Source organism: Dromaius novaehollandiae, chromosome Z (genome assembly GCF_036370855.1).
Source record: "Dromaius novaehollandiae isolate bDroNov1 chromosome Z, bDroNov1.hap1, whole genome shotgun sequence".
NCBI lineage: Eukaryota > Metazoa > Chordata > Aves > Casuariiformes > Dromaiidae > Dromaius > Dromaius novaehollandiae.
Window position 1 is genome coordinate 56,407,943 of NC_088132.1, and position 21,280 is coordinate 56,429,222.

Genomic DNA, 21,280 nt, shown 5'->3' on the forward strand with positions numbered 1-21,280 from the left:
ATATGTTGTAATTTCAGGCAACGTTTCGCTTCTAGACGGTACCCTATTACAGATGTTCTCTGGGCCAATCAGTATTTGTAATACATTTTATGATTTATGACTGTAGTACATCTTTTAGTTCAGCAAGGAAGTGTATTTTAGGTTAGATGCTGTCCATTCCAGTGATTCTCTTAATTTCAGTGTGAATAAAACACTGAATCAAAATATCAAAAATTGAATATACCACAATTGCCATTATTTTCACAGCTTCACTCATTTGCAGTGTAGATTTTAAGATATCCTTTGTTTTGTTTGTGGTCTTCTAAACTGGAAACTTTTCAAACTGGGTTGGAAAAGATGATACTGATAAGGAAATTTTATGAGACAATGGTGAATCTTGCATATAACCACCATTTAATTCAGCCTTTTCTTTTTCATGAGTAGTTCTACAATGTCTTTGAAAGATGAGATAGATTTCTTTTATGTAAGAAGAAGCTGAGCAGAATATATGAAGCTGCATGTTTTTCTCTTTTTATTTTATATATTTATATTATATATATTTTTTTTATCAGCAGATGAGATTGAGATTCAGCAGACACTGAGACTATGACCCTTGCTTAGTTTCTTCTATGCTAGATAATAGGGCTTAAGGAGCATAGTGAGGCTTTGACAACCTGCATTCCACTGGGGTAGGACTTTCCTTGTTTAAAAGAAATGTTACCTAAGACTGCTTTTTGAGGACCCTCTTGCAGGTCTTGTTTTGGATAAATGTGTTTCAGGATGTTTCCATATTCTGGGGTAAGGCAGATTTGACTGGACATAAAGGTGATTTAAAACTTGTTTACTATGCCTCTCTCTTGAGCCTTCAAAGAGAGGAGTATATCCGTAAAAACAAATAACTATCCAAAATGATCTAAGGTCATGCATGTTGCACTTACACAATGGTAGAGGTTTTAAAAGTTGTTCTGTGAGGTTTTTGGTAAGCTGAGTTGCTACTGTCAGAAACAACAGATGATACTGACAAATATTTGGTTTTAAGTAAGACTCCATATGTAGGAAATCAAATAATAGTAGAAAATAACATTTATCAATTTGGCAGCAGTAAGAATTAACTTATATTTTTCAATCAGTATTCTTGATGTGTTTGCTATACCAAACGTAATAGCAGAAACTGTAAGGAAATGTTAGAATTGAGAGATGTGGTGAGAAAGTGATAAATAAGGAGTTGTTGGTTTCCAAAATTACCCAATGCAGAAGAATTTGACATCTACAATAAAACATTGTATCTATCAGAAGTTAGAAAAAATGCTATATTATGTGCTTTTGAGCTCTGAAATATCTCTTATAGCATCTTTGGAGATTACAAGAGATATATCAAGTTCAGAGGAAACACAACTCAGTGGTCATACGTTATGTAATGTGTCCATTGCAATTAAATTGTTCGGTCATCCAGAATATGATTTTAATTTAAGATAATAAAATTCATAACACAGTTTTGACAGTATTGTATACATTCAATTACTTCAGCCTTGCATCTAGGAAGACCAGAATGAAGGCAACTAAATGCACCTTTTTACTTGAGTAAAGTTTAGCTGTCTGTGTGTACACTTTAGCTAAGTGTATGTTAGGGAAATCTGGTTATTATACAAACACCTTTTGATATTATGGTAATCTCTACATTAATATATGTGGGACTGAACTCTCCTTAGTTATACTTTTAAGCTCAAGTTTGACACTGTGAGGCAATATTTCAACTCGGTGTTGATCCTGTCTGTGCTGAGCAACTTTCATACTGTTGGTATGCGATGATTGTAGAACCAAATTCTAAAAAGTAATTTTTTAAATTGTAGGTGGGAGTTCATTTTAATGCAAGTACACTATCAAATACTGAGTTTTGTTATTGAAATTTAAATACATATTTAAAAAAAAAAAAGAAAGAAAAAAGATTGGTACCCATGTCATGGAGAAAATAGCACAAATGTTTTTGTAATTGGATATAACATTTTATAGTTAAAATTGCAGTAGCGCCCAGGAGCCCAGCATGCAAATTAAGGCTCTAACATGTTAGGCAAAGGTAACAACAGTCATTTTTGCATATGACTTAAAACTGAAGTGCAAAACAAGAGACAAGCATTCTGCAGTAGACAGGTACAAGGAGAATAAGAACTATGACAAAGACTCTAGGCATTTGTGAACATTACAGCAAAGGAGAATTTCTACATAAAATGTGAGAAAGGGCAGAAGGTATCTTGTAATACCTTTTGCATTTTTAAGGGCAGCGTAGGAGAAACTGGGCTGACAGTTGGAAAACTGAACCTCAAGGTAAAGACCATTAGTATCCTTAGCAGAATAAAACCTGAGATTCTATATCATGATAATACATAAGCGCTGTTTTAATGGGGTTGAGACGTTAACTGGCTCTGTCTGCAGACAATTCAGTCTGTGATTGTGGTTTCAACTCTTAATAGCTTTATGTTTCCTGTAGTGGTTAAATTATTGTAAGACAAAGATGATACCTGAGATGCCAGTGAATATATTTTGTGGAGTAATGATGAAGCTATTTGTAACAGTTTTTATTAAAAATGTATTAAAATGAGCCTTAAAGTTATTAAATGGCCTATGCATCTAAGGTAAGTCGAATTATTTTAAATTAGAATATCTCCACTAAAGGAATCTCCCTTTTCCTTGGGTAAGGAAAAAAATAACCTTTGAAAACCTCCAAATACTTGGTTTGTATCTGTTGCGGTATTAGTCACATTTTAAGGAAATTCTTTTACATATTTAGCTATTTAGACTAACAGCTAATCACAACTGGGATGCCCTCTGATTCAAATACCTTTCTGATATCTCTCACAAACCAATATTAAAGTGTTTAAAGACTGAAAATCTTGAAAATTCATAACTCAAGTAAAAATGGCAGTGAAATTCCTTACTCAAATTTTCGCATGTTCAGGTTCCTTAGGTTTGTTTATATGGCTTTTCTTTCTTCAGTGAATACTCTACTTCTGATTTAATTTTTGCATTCTAAAATTTCTTCTTTTGGTATGAGATGCTGCATTTGAACAGAAATGAAGTAAAATAATTGCTAAGGCAACTAGTAGCACTTTTGAGGTCTGTCTTTTTTGGATGAAGCTTCAGTAACTCCCCAAGGAATTTTACGTGATAATTCTACATAACAATGATCTCTATCAGCATAGAAAAAATAACATAGCCACCTTGGTGCACAAGCATTGGCTTAGGTGCATTGCTTGCATTCAGACTCGCATGTAACTTCTTTCATGCTGGTTCAGTACTGCTTTGCAGTCTTGCAGATACGATTGTGAGAATGCTTTTTCAAAAAAAAACAAAGGTAGAAATGAAAAACATACTTCACAGTAAGAATTGTACTGTTACATACTTGCACACTTTTTTATTACTTCCCATACTTTTTTTTTAAACAGACACTGTAAGTACATCTGTTTACCTGGAGTTACTAAGTGATCTCTTTATACTCATTGCTGGAAAGGGTCATGAATATCTGTGTAGCAGAATTACATAGGCTTTCCTCTGTGATATCTGTTGGCTTTTTAAGCTGTAACAGCTTGATTACATTTTTTAATTGAAAATCCAAGTCTTCTCTTAAATCTCTTCTTCAGATGTCACATCCAAGAGTGATGTTATGTTTAGAGTATGAATGAATATGATTGAATGGAAAAAGTTGATGAAGCATTCTTCTGTTGAAATGTTTGTTTGTATTTGATACTTGGTGTGCATCTATTAATTGAAATAGTTTTCACTACTAAGATTATGCTGTTTTCCATACGTGATTATCTGTTGTGTTTTGTTGTTCTGGTCAGATGAAGACTGGAAATTCTCTAAAGGAGTTTTTAATATAGTTTTAATTGCTAAAGATTATTTCTTTATTCTTTTATATTTGTCTCACATAACTCCTGCTGAGCTAATGTTGCAGCACTTGGACAATACTGGTTTTTTATATTAAACAATAATAATTAAACTCATATTATTTGCCAAGTTAAAACACTGATATTCAGAGAAGGAGGAGGAAGCAATATTTTTAATGTGTCTGCAAATCCCACTTACACGTGTATATGTGGGAACAAATTTTGGGGAGCTTAGCCTGCCTTCTTTTTTTCCCTTTTCTCCTTCATCTGAGCCTTAAAAGACAGGGAATGTCTGCAGTCATTTCTCAGTTCTCTCAGTAAGATCAAATTAGTCCTATTTCCTAACTTAGCTTTACAAGTCTGCTTCTTTGATTAAGCTGGTTCAGGCATCATTCTTTTCATTTGTGTCTGATGAGATTTGTTAATTCCTCTCGTTGAGGATCACGTATGTGGTCTTGTCTGTCTCTGTGAGACTCCATCCTAGATCAGTATTTATTTGCTCATCCTTTTCCAGGAGGATGGAATTTCAGAATATTTATCTGATGTTATAGATTAGAGAAGGCCAAACAACTGTTCTCAGGCTCACAGAGCAAAAGATTGAATTCCAGTTCCTGTCTGATGCTTTTTAAGTCTTTTTAAATTAATGTTCCTACCAATTGGTATGCAACTCCCGTTAGTCCCTATGCAGGACATATACCAGCTCACTGGAGTCACGCAGGGACTACATATCAGTCCAAATAGTGTCACTTCTTTGAGGCATTAGCATCTTAAAGAACTTAACTCCTAGATAAGTCGCTTACTGCAGTAAGGGAACAATATGCTAGCCTTCTCCCATTAGAATGGCCAGTGATGCTGGTTAGCTTACAGTATTGCTGTCTGCAGATATCACCAAATTTCCTATGCTGGCATCAATGACGGATCTGATAGTGGTGGTAACAGTTGCATGTCTTGATGTATGTTTTGTGCGTGAGCCACCTTTAATAAAAATTGCAATATTCTGAAAAAGAAGGGGGAGGGAAGCAGGTGAGCATGTGATTCTGAATTCTGTGCATCCTGGATGCAATATATTTTGTAGAGAAGAAAAGACAAAATGAAATCCTAACCAACCAGAACTTAGTGTTCCCAGTAACCTTACTGTTTCCCCTGTACTCAATCCCTAATAATGCCTCCTGTCTTTAACTAGAGGAGACTCCTTACCCTGTGGGAATATCCCTTGTAATCATGCCTTCACAGCTATGCTGGTGCCTACTGTGAAAGACAGTGGTCTGATTTAAATAATGTAGAATAACTAATTTTAATAATGATTTAAATGAGAGAACTTTAAAAAGCTTAATTTTGTGTGTTTCGTTTTAATCTTGCTTTACATTTGTAGCTTTTATTTTCCTCAATAAAACATGTTCATCTCATTTATGCATCAAAACATACCTGAAAATAAATATTCTAATTGCTTATATTTGTTACTCCTTTCTGTTAGCAAAAGGTCCACTGTACCTTTATGTTTCCATTTAGTATTTAATTAGATTCCTAATTTTTACATTTTCATCATGTAAAAAATATCAGTGACACTTCTGATGGATAATTTTTATTTTTGATTGTGTGAAAGTGTAGTTGTACAAAGAACACTTAAACTTTTTGGTTTAAAGTATCTTAATTATGGTGGATACATAAATAATTTATCAATGCATATTTTGCAATTAAAATTGGTTTGTTTATTAAAGTACATATAAACTGTAGTTGGAGAACTGATTTACTTTGGTTCATCATGGAACCAAATTTCAAAGTTAGGGTTTGAAAACAGAGATAGCTTCTTAGATGTTAAAGGCTTTTTAAAATAATTGTTCGTAATATTAAGGAAGTAATATACTCTTTTTAGAGCCAAGAACTTCCTGAAAGTTCTCACTACCCCGCAGTGATGTCTATTGTCCTTCACATTTGTTGGGGTGTATTTCTTATTTATTGTCTGAGCAGGAGACTTTTTTCCTCTCTGAAAGTCTGAAAAAGAAGAGACATGCCACATGCATGGCAAAGGCCCTGCCTATTACAGCTGAACTGCTTTCTGTCCTAGTTGAAACAGCCTTATGTACAATGCACCATGAAGTCTCTCCTTCCCTGACTTTCCTTCCTGGGCTGTCAGGGTTAGGACTGCTTTTTCAAACATGTAGCAAGAGGAGATATGAATCTCATCTCATTTTTTACTAATCCCATTTAGTTGACAAGAATGAAAAAGTAACTGAACAGAAGAAAATGTTAGAATTTCAGGAACAGCATCTCTTCCCTCAGTGTTCTATCATTCTCATCCCTGGATGTGCCTCTTTTTCAGCTGTAATTTCTTTTTAAATTATTTCTGCCATTTCTCTGGGGTATTTCCAAGAGTCTCAGTAGTGAGCTATTAATGAAGGACAGGCTGAAAAGGTATGTAAAGTTTTGCTATCATCTCCTTCTTAGGACATCCTGAACTGTCAATTACACAATCCAAAATCCAACTAAAATCTTGCAGTGGACACCAGCCACTGTGCCTCTTACAGCTAAGAGAAGGAAACATTACTATTTCTTAAACAGGGAGTTTGTCAGGTGCATATGAACCTATTCGTCTTGGTACACCTGAAAGATTTAAGCTGACAGAAAGCACAACCTGAATTACACATGTGAAATTTGACAGTAGAGACTCAAATAAGACTCTGAACCCTCAAGAATTACTCTTTTTGAATGCCCACTTACTCCTTTACAAAAAGTTTGGACTATTACAATAACAAATGAGGTTTGTTACTCAGGGCAGAGCTTTCCAGTTTGACCTTCTAGTCCTTAGTTAGCCTTTATTTTCCATGTCTTCAAAAACCTGTCTCCTGCTAGGCAATTAAAGAGGCTCATGTGCTTCATTTAGGAGACCTATGTAGAGTACTCCAGAATTTGGAGAAAGAAGGTTTTGTCCAGCAGGGGCAGGGAAGAGATTATGCTATTTTAGACTTCAGGTGATAGATCTGATACCTTCTGTCACAGATTCAGCAGATAATGATTTTCTCCAGCAGCCCTTCATTCAGTTGCAAATTGGTTTATTACTGTTAGTATTAAGCACATAAGCTACTAAATTAATATATATTAATATATTCAGACAACCAAAGGTGTATGTAATTACAGTGGGGCAAATCACTAACAATACAAGGTCTTTCAGTTTGATATCTTTACAGTAATGTGAATCTTAAAAAGATGCAGAAATGAAGTAACAAGCACATTTGAAAAGACAATGCATCCATATATATCTTTGAGAAGATTAGTTGATCCAAGGTGTTTTAAATCAGATCTTTGCAGTTTTGCACTATGCTGGCCACTTGTTCAATAGGCTGGACTTCTTAATGAATTACAAGAATAATGTTTCATCCTACCAAGATATAATTCAAAGCATTCCTGCTCATTTCCAAACTGGTGGAAGCTTAACACTTTTCTGTGTCTGCAGTTGTTAATGCCAAGTATCTAATTGAATCGAACAGCTGCTACAGACTTGGTTTTCAGTTCTGACTTGCATGTAAGCCTGTGCTATGTGGTGTTGTTTGTAAGACTTAATTTGCATTAAATACTCCACGACACATCTAACGCTCAGGCACTCTGTGGCCCATCCATCTTATCTGCAATTGCGTGATGGTTTTACCCGATAGAGCAGAGCAATATAGCTTCCGTACATTCTTTCCTCTATGCTTCTGGATACATGAGGAGTATTCAGAGGTATCCATTAGATAAAAAAGGAACAGTTACTTCTGTCTACCACTGTGTGTGTAAAGAGTGCAATTACAAGCTGTCAGATTATCAGGCATAATATTTAATTTGCCTGGTAGGATTCTACAGTGCAGACTTTATCTGTAAAAAATAAACTGCTCTTCACTTTTGATACAAGAAGCTATGAAATTACAGATGGTGATGTTACAACATGAGCCAAAGTAGTTCTGTTTCTCACAAGCAAGTCTAGCAGATTTCCTGAGCAGATAACTCGTCATAACTGCAGGTACTCTCAGAAAAAGTCCATTATCATCATTCCACAGAGAGCGAATCACGTTACAGATTTATTTGCCTCCAATATTGAAATGTCCAGTGTTCCAGGAAATTTGAGTTTGGCTTCATTACAAGATGTCATGCTATGGGATCAATTGCACATGTGCACAATTTCTGGTATGATATGCAACATAAGACAAAAACAGTTATAGGGAGAATTGGCTCAAGAGGTTAGGAAGATAACCAGCTTTCCTCTAATGTTTCTTCAGCTTCTTGTTCTACTCCTCTGCTCTTGTTCCATCAGCCATTATAGTAGGAGATGAAGGTCAGACAGTTGTATCCAAAACTGAAATTACATTATCTGAAAGCCCATGTATGTGTTTGCTGCTTTGAATGTTGCTGACAGATTGATTGCTCATCCCAGATAGAAGAAATTCTCCTATAAATCAAAGTTCTTTGTAAGAATAACTTAAGCCTACAAATGAAGCAGATTCTCAGTTCAGTATCTTCCACACAACTTTTAGTTGACCCCAGGGCCAATGTGCTGTTGTACATTGGATCATGCTGGACTAGTCTTACATTCCACCATGTGGATTTCCTGTAGATACTGTCTTACTCAGCCTTTTGTCATCTTCTGATACTGAAGAGCTCTTAAAAGGTTTGTTGCATGCTTAGTTACCAGAAAGAGATCCCACTCCTGCCTATGGGAACTTCATACCATCTGTGCAAACCTTATGATGAAGTCCTGTGTTCAACTTTTTGGGAATATTTACATAATTTCACTTTCAACAGTGAATAGCCTTTTATGGCCAATATTTTTATATAACTCTCCACAAACATAAAGCAACTTTGAGACTTCATGTTAAATATTAGTCTCATGTCATATGGCTGAACTCTGGAAGACTACAGTAGATTTTTTAGAATGGATTCTCCTTTGAAATTTTGGATGTGAGGACTACCAGTATTTTTTAAGTGAAAGGGCATGTCTTCAGGCAGAAGGCATTGCAAAATAATTAGTAATAGCTATTCTGCATGAGCTCCTTTGTATAGGCAGATTTATTCTGTGTTATGAGAGCTTTTTTTTCTGCTTAGCTTAATCCACATCACTCTCAGCCTGAAATAAGAGATTTACACAGAGAGTTATTATGGAATATCAATTATTTTCTCTGTGTATAGAAAACTTCTATATGTAGAGATATACAGAGACACTGTAAGCAGTCTGCAATACATGCAATCCTGGGATATCCTTACAGTGGACTGGATGATTTATGCCCATTATTAAATACCAATTTTACAGATAGTAGTGCCTGTACTTTATGATCAGTATGAAGGTATCTCATTAGAATTCTCTCTCAAAAAGAAAAAGAAATCTATGTAGTAAAACTAAAGACAGGGAAAATTTTTATAAATCCTAAAGTGGCTAAAACTGCTTGTCTAAAAATTATTCCAAAATTAGGACAAATTTGAGGATTAATTTTGATTGGAGAATAATTATTTGAAACTAATTTCAAAACTGCTAGAAAAGCTTCAGTAAGAAGTTTTACTTCCCAAAGGTACAACTTTGAGGCTATGGCATTTGAGAGATAGGGCATCTTCCTAGTAGTTCAAATCTCTCTTCTTGCTGGGTGTTAGTAGGAATTTGCACCAGAGGCTTCCATGTCTATTATCAGTGCACTGAAACTGCTGGAGAAGTGTGGAAAATAGATTCTTTCATAAGTCTCCTAACTATTGGTGCATCTACATTTGTATAAAATATTTAAATATTAACTGATAATTATTATATGGGGTGCTGATTTGGAAACATAGTTTCTAGGGTGGCTGAACGCTGGAACAGCTTGCCCAGAGAGGTTGTGGAATCTCCATCCTTGGAGTTATTCCAAACCTAACTGGACACATCCCTGAGCAACCTGCTTTAGCTGATGCTGCTTGAGCAGGGGGGTAGGACTAGGTGATCTGCAGAGGTCCCTGCCAACCTCAACTATTTTGTGATTCTCTGATTCCAGTTCTCATAAATACCTGTTTATAATGCAGTGAAAGACAAGTTGACAGGAGAGATTAAAAAATCTAGTGTAATATGATAAGGACACTTTCCTGAATGATTTAGTTTCATCATGCTCCGGAAGAAGCAAGATATGAACCCTGTCTTATACATTGAGAGCTAGTACTCTAGTGGATTTTGGATGAGTTAGCAGTTTTACAAATTTTAGCCATTCCTGTCATCTCCTTGTATGACAAATGCATGAAGTGCATCATTTCAGGTTGTTCTAGTGGGACATTCTGAGGCAGAAAGGGAAGAGACTGTTGGCAACAAAACCAAAAATATAAAATTCCCCTTGCTCTGGGCTCAGATGGAAACTCAAGTTAAACAAGGCAGGGTTTGTGGAGAGTAAAATGAAATAAAGATAAATTGTCTAGTTTGTTTGTTTGTTTGGTAATCTTTTTGAAAATTACGCCCTGTGTGATACCGATAGATTCTGGCTAGACTGTGACATCTGAAGCTTGGTGATAGAGAAATCAAAGGTTAACCTGATCATTTGTGTAAGCCTCTTGTCTTTAATGGACTTTTGTCCTCCTAACATTTATAGATGCAATGTTCCACATTTATTTCTGGTGCATCCTACTGATGGAGTGGGATGAATTAGGCCATCATATGTTTGAGTGGGTAGCTTTTGTGCTTTTGACTGGTACTTAGTTTAACATGATTCCCAGTTCCTTTCTACACAAGAGGCTTCTTGCTTGAGGGAAACATGTACTAGGAAGAAAAGAGGCAAAGAAAATGGAAAGAAGCAGCTTTTCTCATTTTTTTCTACTATATGTTCTTTTCTTTCAGTCTGAAATATTTTCTTGACTCATTCAGTTAAATTATTTTCTCCTCTCTTATTTCCTCAACAGAATTTAAAGGATTAGAGATGGGTAAGAATAACTTCAAGGTGGTGGTCAAGAAGAGAAGGTATCCAGCAAGATACCTTCTTTGGTATTCAGCAAGGTACCTACTTCGATTTCTGTGTAATTTGAGCAGGTCCTAGTGGCAGAGGATACTGTATGGAATATAAGGAGGAACCAGCCCTGGAAGAGGATTGAAAAAAGCTTTTAGATATCCCCACTAATTGCACAGGCCCCCATTCCTACTCTGCTTTGTAGGCCTCTGTCTCTCTTTTGCAGTGCAGTAAGATCTTATGGGGATTTAGTTCTGGTCTATGGAAAGGAAATGTGTATCAGTTTTCCTTATTTACTGATCCATGGCCTGCTTCTCTTCCTGCCTTTTCCTGTTCTGTCCCTTAGCCTTCCTTTCTGATCTCCTCCCTTGTTTCCCATATCTAAATATAACTTTTGTCCAGTGCACTTTCTAACTTGGTTTCCTAATAAAATTAAACAGATGTAATCCTTGTGTCATAACTTTTGAATAGTAACTTTTGATGCTCTTAATCATTTTCAACCAGATTTGACAGTGGATTTGAAGTCTCAAAGATCCTAGAGTTTATAAAAGCTTCAGGTAAGGCAGCAGTTAGAGGAATGAGATGCAAATTAGCACTTCTTAGATCTGCCTGGTCTCAGGTCTCCTGTGCTCCAGCTGTGTAGGTGTCACTATGGAGAGCTCTCCTGCCCATATGTTGAGAGCCATGAACGTGGTAGATTTTAATGGCCTGGGTCTGGCTAACCCAGATCTTTTGCTTGACACCATTCTGTACTAGAAGAGAAACTAATGGAAATTCCCACTCTTCATGAAAATCTCTCATAGCCTTAGTGCCAGTCCTTTTATAGTAACTGGTAGCAAGCCTTCACCCTCCCATCTTACTGAGTCCAACTAGTAGGCGTTTTGCTACTGTATGCTCTCAAGAGGTAAGATACTTTTGCAGTCTCTCTTCCAAACACCCTGTGATAACTATGGCAATTGCTTGAACAGAAAAGGTTAAGAAAAGTGTCCCACTTTGTTTTTAACCTGTTTTTGTTCTTTCCGCTGATTCTATTCTCTTCCCTGCTCTGCTGCATACTTCACTGCTATTTAGCTGTTTCCTGCTTCTTATTCCAGTGTACATGCTTTACTGATTCATCAGGTACTCTTTTTCACTGTCCTCACTATCCAGATGTGTAGATATTATAAATATACTGTTTGTCTTCCTAGTTGCCTACTGCCCTGTGACACTTGCCATGCTGTTTGCTGGAGACTATGCTATGCATACTAGTTTTGGCCCCTTCTACAATAGTGGTGGCCCACAGTAATGGAGGGAAGGCTGGCTCAGGACACTTCTTAGCAGCTGAGACTGGACAATGGGCTGTAACTTAAATGCCTGTCTAATTGAAAGTGGTGGGGAGGTGAGATCAAGAGCCCCGCAGCAGATAACCTGGGGCCCAGTTTGGGAGTCACTGATGTTCCTTGTCCAAGACACCCCTGAAGAGGTAGGACTGTGATGTGCAGCATATGTGGCATTCACGCCCAGCACTGGGCTGTGGGAGAGGCAGCAGAAAGCGGGACTAGTTTCCTGTTAGACAAGTGGGATGCTTACAAACAGTGACTAAAAATAAGAATGTAAAAGCTAAGGAATCACTGTTTCTCATTTTCATATTTTAGTTTCAAGCAGTGTGTGTTATTTTGTCCATTAACATACATAATTATATATAAAATAGCTATATACTTAAATATATACGGCTATATATAGAGAGAGCTGTTTTTGACCTGAGATCTCCTCAGATATATTTTTGATACTGAGTATATGTAACAGGTATTTAAAGTAGATTTTTTGAGCTTTTTCCTCCCTTTCTTGTGTAGCTGGTACTATTCCTGCATTTTATGTGAAACTGGGAGATTCTGAACTCCCCGCAGCATTAAGGCAGCTGACGTACAAGTGAGGCAGCTGGCAGCGGTACCACGTTCCTAGCTCCTGGGCCTGCTTCTCCCGCGGCGGCCGCCCTCGGCCCGCTGCCGCCAGGCTCGGGGCGCGGAGGCGCAGCGGGCGCGGCGGGGCGGGCCGTGCGCGGGGACGGGCGGGGAACGCCGCGCAGCGCAGCGCCGCGGGCTGTGCGCGGGGCCGGCGCGGCGCGGCGCTCTGGGTGTGGGCGGCGGGGCCGGGGCCGGGGGGAGGCGTCTTGTGTGGCTGCCGCTGGACGGGGGGGGGGCGTCCGTCTTGTGTCGCCTCCAGGCTCCTGACGCTGAGGGACGCACGAGGCAGAGGCCGACGGCGGCGGCGGCGGCGGGGCCGAGCCGGCCCGGGTGGGCGGAGGCGCGCCCGGCGCTAGGACCCAGGAGGACGCGACGCGGCTCTTAGGGCCAGATTGCGAATTGGCCGTGACTCAGTCTGCTCGGCGCGACGCACAGCGGGCGGCGGCGGGGAGCAGGTCGGTGCCGTTCGCCCGGCGGCGGGGCCGGGCCCGGGGCGGTTGCGGGGCGCGCGCAGCGGGGGCGAGAGCGAGAGCGGGCCGGGCCGGGCGGCGCGCCGCCCCTTCCCCCCGCGCCTCCCGCCTTCCCCGGGCTGGGCCTGCTGCGCCGCTAACGGCGGCCGCCTGTTGTCTGGTGTTTTTCAGCGAGCCAAGATGGAGTATGAGTGGAAGCCTGACGAGCAGGGGCTCCAGCAGATCCTGCAGCTGCTCAAGGAGTCCCAGTCCCCGGACACCACCACGCAGAGAGCCGTGCAACAAGTATCCTTGGCCGAGGCCTGCGCTGCGCCGCGCCGCGCCGCGCGGGCAGGGCGGAGCAGAGCGGGGCCGCTGCGGCCGGGCCCGGGGGGGGTGCAGCCGGGGCGGCGCGGCCTCCGCAGGCCGGGGCGGCGCGGCCGGGCCCGCCCCGGAGCCGGCGCGGCGCTGCGCGGCGCGGGGCCGAGGCGCCGCCGGAGCGGGGCGGCCGCGGCGCCGGGTTTGAACGGCGGCCTGCGGGCCGCGGGGCCGCCTCCCCCGGCGGGCGCGGGCACCTGTCGCAGCGCGGCGCCAGGGGAGGCCCTGCTTTTTAGAGCGCTGGCCGCGGCGCGGCTGCTTCGGTGTCTGCCACTTTACCGGGTTACCCCGCGCTGGGCCGCCGCCAGCGCCCAGCCCCCAGCCGCGGCGGGGCGGGAGCGCGGCCCTCGCCGCCGCGCCATCCCGCCAAGAGGCCGCGCTGCGCCGAGCCGAGCCGAGCCGTGAGGGCCCTGCTGCCGTCGCGGGGTGCCGGCAGCCTGCGGCAGGGCGGGGGCGGGCCGGGCCCGGTGGCGCTAATCCGGCGCGTGGGTTCAAAGCTCCGAGAGCCGGAGCTGGTGCGGGGAGCGCCCGGTGGCGGAGCCGCTGCCTGCGCCCTCTCGTTGGCCTGACGGGGCCCGGCTTCCTGCGCCCTGGGGACGGTGCTGCTTGCCCGGGGGGCCCGGGCCCCAGTACTGCTCCCGAAGCGCTTGAAAACCGGTGAAAGGGGGAAAGTCATCTGTCCCTGGCTGCTTGTGCTGCTTGCCGTCCACTCGATGTTAGCATTGCGGGTTGTTTCACCCCCGAGTCTCTTCTAGTTGTGGGAGTGGTGAAATGGCAGGGTACTATGGAACAAAGATCGAGGGAGGACATTTTTAAATAAGACTATCAGAAGCATAAAATCTTAAAAAAATAAATCTCTCATCTGCCATCTCTTGCTCCTTCAGCTTACCATATTGCCACTTTGAAATATCTAGGCATCCTTCTGAAATTACATGAAATATGTCAGTTCATTGCCTAGATACTTTTTTTTTTCCGAGGCATTTGCTTGGAGTTCTTCAGAAAAAGCAACAGAATTTATTCATGTAGGTGAGCGCAAATATTTTTTTCAAGTTAAGAGTTTAGCTTGAAGCCAAATTTGCCTGACTTCTGGGCTTTCCTAACAGATTCAGTCAAGCTCAGAAAGACTTCTACTCTTATTTAAAAGGTGCAGTTAGTTCTCATGTCAGTTGTTCTGTTTTTGCAGCTATGTTTTTGATTTTTAAGATGATGTTACTTACTTTGAAAAATCCTGTATAGAAGTAGCTGACTAAGCAAAGTATTCTGACAATGCAGAGTGAACCCCACACTCAAATACGTGCTCCTGTTTAGTATTTCAAACAAAAAAGTGTTTAGCACAGTAGCTTTAATGGGAAATTATATTTAAACCTCCATTTCGGATAACTTAATAGTATTGGGTTTGTTTATTTAAAAATAGCAATGTCCGTGCAGGATAGGCATTGTGAAGGGTGTTTTGAAGATGAGTAGGAACTGACTAAACAAAATGCTATTAACCAGTATCTGAAATGCTTCTTAAATGGCACTGGTAACCCCCTGCTGTGCAGCGGTACCTGTGTTTTCAAGTAAGTCCTCTTGAAAAGTCATCTTATGTTGGTCTGTAAAGGTTAGATAAGTGGCACATTTTTACCATTTTATTATAAGTCAGTTTGGGAAAATGTTGTGATACAGCTTGACAGGAAATGTCTTATGTGTATATGTATATATATATATATATATATTTAAATTATATTTTGAGACTGTCTCTACAAAACTTTGTGATGGCTGTTGTATTGCAGGATGCTACTAAGTAGAATGCCCAAGCAGGATGGGGATTGATGGCTTCAAATTTAAAGGACTTTTAATCCATAATTTTATAAGAGTATCAGTGTGTTGACGCTCTCATGCTTTTTCTTTGACACATTTTTGGCACATTCAAGTGCTTGTAACTCAAATATAATAAGGTGGGAAGAACAGCTTAGCCAAAACTCTATTAACAAAATTCTGACTCAGTGAGCCTTTCAAATATTAAATATTGAAACTTTTTTTTAAAGGTGAAGATATTGAACGTATCTTGGTGGAGGCAGGGAAGGTAAAATGGATGAAGAAGCAGTAAAGAAAGAAAGTACAGCCTGTAACATGTCCTTTGGTTCCTAGACTGATTAGGTGTATTGTAATTAAGTTTCTATTTAAAACTGCTCTTCCTTCTGCTTGCTTCCACCTATGCCTCATATTTGAGGCATAGCAGGTTCATAGTTGTTAGTAATGTTCATCTAACTGTTTTGGTGATTGTATTTCTAAAGTTTGGAAAAAAATTTTGAAAATTGCTTCCCCACTTGACTGTTCCTAAAACAGCTAGCTATTTGACGTGGCATGTTTGACAGCTGTATTCAGATGTATGTTGTTTCGTTTCTAGGGGTTATATGGAGTACTCTGTATTAATTTCACTTGCTACAGCCATCCTTCTGTTTACATTTGATCTCCTGTGTTTCACAGCAAAGGAGCTTGGGGCTGTGATAAGTATGTTTTCCTCTTTTATTAGGTGGGGAAGATAGCAGGCTTCTCTGGTAAGGTTGCAATTTGACTCAAGCAACCTGCATATCTAAAAATGGAGTTTTGTAAGTTTGAAACTGAGGCTAGATGAATGGCTAGGTTGTTGGTCATTGGAAGGAAGGAGATCCTTTGGAACAGGAAGGGACTTACTGGGCCATCAAGTGCTGAATAGATGTGGTTGGCTAAGGTTTAAATACTTTGAATGCTTAGTGATTCAGCTAAGCAGTCAGTGAAGTAACTGCCTGTGAAGCAAAAAAGTCTTACTTCTTCTGAAAATTGATTTTGCCTAAATAAATCTTGATTGTTTAAACCTACTGGATTTCATCGGTGTGGTGGTAACTCAAGGATGACACTGCATGCTTATGACTTAAAATATTATTGGTGAACAGAAGAATACCAATTAATACCAGAGTGTGAAAGCAGGATTTAAGGAGAATGGCAAATCACTGTTCTAGCCAAGCAGCAGCAGAGCACTTGCAAATTTGAGCCAGAAGAAATGACCAATTTTATTTAGAAAAACAACTGTATACCTTTATAGCTGTTCAGAAACATAAGTCTTCCTGCAGTCTCCCCAAGGACATAGCAAAGAAGTTGTTATTGCTAGTAAGATGCTCATTCAGAGAGCTGATACTCTAGAAAATGGGCATGTATACAGAAACAGTTTTGTTTTAAATTTTCTTTTAAGAGACAGTGGACAAGCATAAATTTTGTGATACAAAGTATCTGGCCATTTACAATTAAATTAATTCTTAAAGCTGAGGCTGCAGCTAGTTAGCATCATAAATAAGTATATGTGTAATACTAAGAAAGTGAGTAGCTTATCAAAATCTTAAGTACTTGTGTTTTGGAGTTGAAATGCCTGGGGGGGGGGGTTGTTCTGTAGGATTGTCTCATTGGATTGCTTAGGTTTGGACTGAAATCCAAAACAGTACAGAGAACTCGCCCCTTCTTTTTTCTTTTTTTGTTACTCTTAAAATATTGTTAACCATCTGTTAATGTCTATATTCCTGGGGTTTTTTGTTTGGGTTTTTTTTTTCTTTTTCAGATTTCAGCATAACTGAAATGGGTTTTTTTGCCTGTGTATTAAAACTACATGAAGTATTTTCAAATAGTTCTTATTCTGTATATCGTGGGCTTATAATCATAGCTATCTGAAATAACATTGTTAAAGTATATAACTCCATTTAATAGTTGTTATATCCAGAAGGTTCTATGTGCTGTGTGTGAAGATTCAATTTTCCTTAACGGTTTTTCCTCTCCAGAAACTAGAACAACTCAATCAGTATCCTGATTTTAACAACTACCTGATTTTTGTTCTTACAAAGTTAAAGTCTGAAGGTAAGTTCTTGAGGTATTGACTTTTTTTTTTAATTCTAGATATTTTTCTTTTGACTTTGAATTGAGTTTTCTTGGTTTGAAAGAAATAGGGAGCTGATTGCTGCCGTCATCCTACAGTCTCCATAGAACCCTATTTACTCTCTCAGGTGTCCTTCTGGTAAAAGATCTAATAACTTACTGTTATCAATAAGTTGTTTTAAGGTCTTGCAGTAGGTTCTGTTCTAAACATCCCAGAAATGTGGGAGCATCGCACTTGCATTGGACTATAGTTAAATTGTGGAGTAACTTTGCGCTTCAGGTGAATGATGGTGTAAGGTAAAAAATAAGCTTCTAATTATGTATGTAAACATTGTAAAACTTGCTGCTCAATCCAGTTATGATCATGATCTTGATAGTGTTCTTGAAATGTTGTTTTATCAGCCTGTTGAATGTTTTGCAGATCACATATAGGAGTGGTCTGAAGATGCTGTCTGTCAAAATCTTCATTCTGAAGTCTTAATTCTAGTAAAATACAGTTGGAGCTCCACTGTCTCCTCCTGTTGGCTTATTCTTATGGGCATTAGCACAGACTGTGTGGCACACCGTGTGCTTTGTACCAGTTGGTAAATTTGGACAGTTCCTTAGTAGTGATTAGGGTTTGTAAAAGCGTGGTTTCCCCCTTCCCCTGCAGTGTAATACAGCTACTGATTTGTGAGGTCTTTGCTAATTATAGAAATTTGTTTTAGGATCTATTTTAGCACCTCTTCTGGCTTTTTAATGTTTGCTTGTCAATATGTTGGATTGTTTTTTGTTGTTTTTTTTTCCCCTTGGTGCCATGCTACCACTGTGTTTTCTGCCTCCTAGTGCTTCTCTGAGTTCTCAAATACTTTCTTTTTTCACTTTGAATTAGATTTGACTTACATGTGGCCTTGTAACATTCAAAGCATCACTAATAACATTTCTCTTCTGTTTGAACTAGTGTTTTGGGTTTTGCTGTTAGCTTATTTTGGGAGGAAGGGAAGAGAGAGGAGGAGGGAAGTGTATTTTCATTTTTGAAGGCTGGAGTATATCCCACTGTTTTGGGGTATTCTACATAGGAAGTCCCTTGATAATCTTTAAGGCGTTGGGGACATACCTGAAGTTTGAGAGAGAGCCTTCAAAAACTGAATCAGCCAGGATTTTTGAGCAAAATGCCAGCATAGATCTAAATTATCCAATACCTGCTTCCTAAGTGTGCTGTCACTCTTTAATTGTTCGCATGCTTTATACTGTTGACAGCAAAAATAAACCTCCTGAGTCTGGTAGTGGGATCTGGAGTTTGTACAAAGGATATGGTGAGAAGGTTGCTCCACAGCTTTTTTCCTCAGCATATTTTTTTTAATACTGGCTTGCTTGCTGATTTCACCTTCTTATTCCGTTCTCCACTTGTTGTTCTGGGTATGTGTAAGAATTGCTTTCCAACAGATCGTCTCAGGTTATCCCATAGCCTTTTTTTCCTTCTTAATGATTATGTACACCAGTTTGGGATGGAATTAAGGGTGAAAGAGATTAATGGTTACAAAATAGTTGCTTTAGAGCTGCTACATCTGGGAAAAAAAAACTTTAAATTCTGGGGGGCTAGGGATCTAGGAAGTTAATTTGTAAAAGTAGGTATTTGGAATCAGTCTGTACTGATATCCCTTACTGGTACATCAGGTAGGTCACTTGTGTGACTGCTGAGAAGCAGTTGTTGCTTCAGAGAAGCTCTTGTCCTGCATCAGTGAAATGTTTGCACAGTCATAACCTTTTGTCCAAAGCAGCTGTTCTTACCTTTCCAGTTTAGGAAACTTTCAGAATATTGAAGGTGCCAGAGTTGAGTCCAGTGTTGGTCTTTTTCATAGTACTTGCCAAGATCTGAGTATCCTGTTATCTTGCCTGGGCAGGACTAATGAGGGATGCCTGAGGGCTGTTAGTTGGTCAATCATCCCTCATTAGTCCTGCCCGGGCAAGGCAAGGAGACCTTTGTGCATCCCCTTTTGGACCAGCAGGAAAAAACATGATGGACTCGTCAGATAGATAACTCTTCAATGCAACTGGGAAAATATTCTTTCCTTCCCCTTCCTGAAGAAGGCTGTGTTAGCAGCCTGTCCCACAGCCTTGCCAAGGTTGTTGGCTAGAGGAAAGAACTAACGTGCACCTTGAAGCACCTACACTTCAGAGCCAAGCTGAGACTTAACGTTCATGCTGTTGGAAGTTCATGTTTGTGTTACGGTCATACCATCCCAGCAGAAGGAGCTGCAGAACTAAGCTTCCAACCTCTTATTCAGAAGACATGAATGAAGAGAAATGAGAAGGCAGCTTATTCAAAAGAAATGAAGGTATTTTGATAGCTAGTGCATGAGCAAGAGAGCTCAGTTTGATACCAGGTGGGACTAACTTAGATTCAGCTTTTGCAACTGTTGCAGCTGCTGCTGAGATACCTGTGCTTAAAGATACACTGAGGGTGACAGCTCCCGAATGTGGGCATTCTATAATCTTTAATAAAAAATGTTTTAAATATCCTCACTTTACTGTGGCAAAGGTTGTACCAAATTATCTTTGACCTGAATCTTGGGCCTCTTCTACCTCTGCAAGCAAATAACTTCTCCTGCGAAGTTAGCTGTTGCACTGAGGCCCGCCTGTAAGATATGTAGCTAGATCTTGTGCATAGTTTGGGGATTTGTTTAGTTCTAGCGTCAGAAGAATTCCTTTTTCAGTTGGGAAAAAACGTAGCTCCCCGCTCCCTGCGCCATACTAGCTTCTTCAGGCTCCTGTATGTAGATGCTTATTGCTTGCTGTTTTTAAGTCTATTGTGGGGCTGCCGTGTGTGTGTGTGTTTAACTTTCTGTGGGCCTTGTTAAGCTGTCAAAGGCTTGGATCTTCCTGGAAGCATATGTTGCCTTGCTACCTTTTCATTAGTGGAAATATATGGCCAAGTTTGCAGTGACAGCATATGCATGCCGTAGCCCTAAGTACTTCTATATTTTTTACTGCTGTGCATCTGTGAAGTTAGCATTGCAAATCTGGGCAAACCTGGACATTATAAATATCTCAGAATATAAAAAATATCGATGAAATGGCATGCAGTCCTGGAAGTCAGACAGGTGAACTGATGGACTTAAATATGATCCTGGCTCATTAGAGGTTGAGGTGTAGGTCTCTACAAGGTGCATTCCAGGATGCATGGTGCTCAGCAACCTTCCTTCATTGGGAGAAGTGGAGTCCAGATTAACTGGAAAATGTCTGAGTGAAAGAAGTTTGGTTTTACTAATTTATCTGTAAATGAAAATATTATTCAGATGCTCTATTACTGTAGCTGTCCCATCTTGGATTGGCAGGTATAAAACCAGGCAGATAATGTAATTGCATTGCATTGCAATGTTGGGGTTTTTTTTTGTTGTTTGTGTTCCCTCTAATATCCTCTGAGCTGAGCTCAGGCTCCTGTAGGCCTCCCTGCCATTAACTGGTTATTTTCTGGAGTGTGTGCATATAACTGCTGTTCTTCGTACTGTTTTCTTTTACATGTGGTTGACTGAAACAGAAGCAGTCCAGTGTTGTAGGGGAGTATTATCTTTGTTTCTATTGCTTCTTCATATGCCTGAAGCAACCTTCTTTATTCCAAGTCATGCATCTAAATCCTCCTTTCCTTGTTCTATTTTCCATACTTAAGTCTGTTCCCTTGAAGGAAAAGATGAGAAAACGTTGTTTTAATTTCAGCCATCTTTCTGTTTTATGTGGGCCAGTTTTAGCCTCTAGCTAAGGGACGTTGTGACAGTCATTCCAGACATCTGATGCATGAGGCAGGTCAGAGGTAGGACTTCCAGGTCTCAGAAAACAGATAGTTCACACTCTAAGCCTGGCTTGGTTTATAC

The 21,280-nt window shown here is 40.2% G+C and overlaps 1 protein-coding gene across 2 annotated transcripts in view; it reads left to right on the forward strand.

The window, feature by feature from the left end:
• LOC135324885 (transportin-1) overlaps positions 1-21,280 on the forward strand; it is an 80,329-nt gene that overhangs the window by 4,671 nt on the left and 54,378 nt on the right. The window contains exons 2-4 of one of the 2 annotated variants that reach the window (XM_064501929.1): positions 12,980-13,175; positions 13,362-13,475; positions 17,336-17,411. In XM_064501929.1, the coding sequence (XP_064357999.1) occupies positions 13,371-13,475; positions 17,336-17,411 (181 nt within the window). In that variant the 5' untranslated portion in view covers positions 12,980-13,175; positions 13,362-13,370. The remainder of the gene's footprint in view (positions 1-12,979; positions 13,176-13,361; positions 13,476-17,335; positions 17,412-21,280) is intronic. The other variant, XM_064501928.1, reaches the window with a different exon arrangement.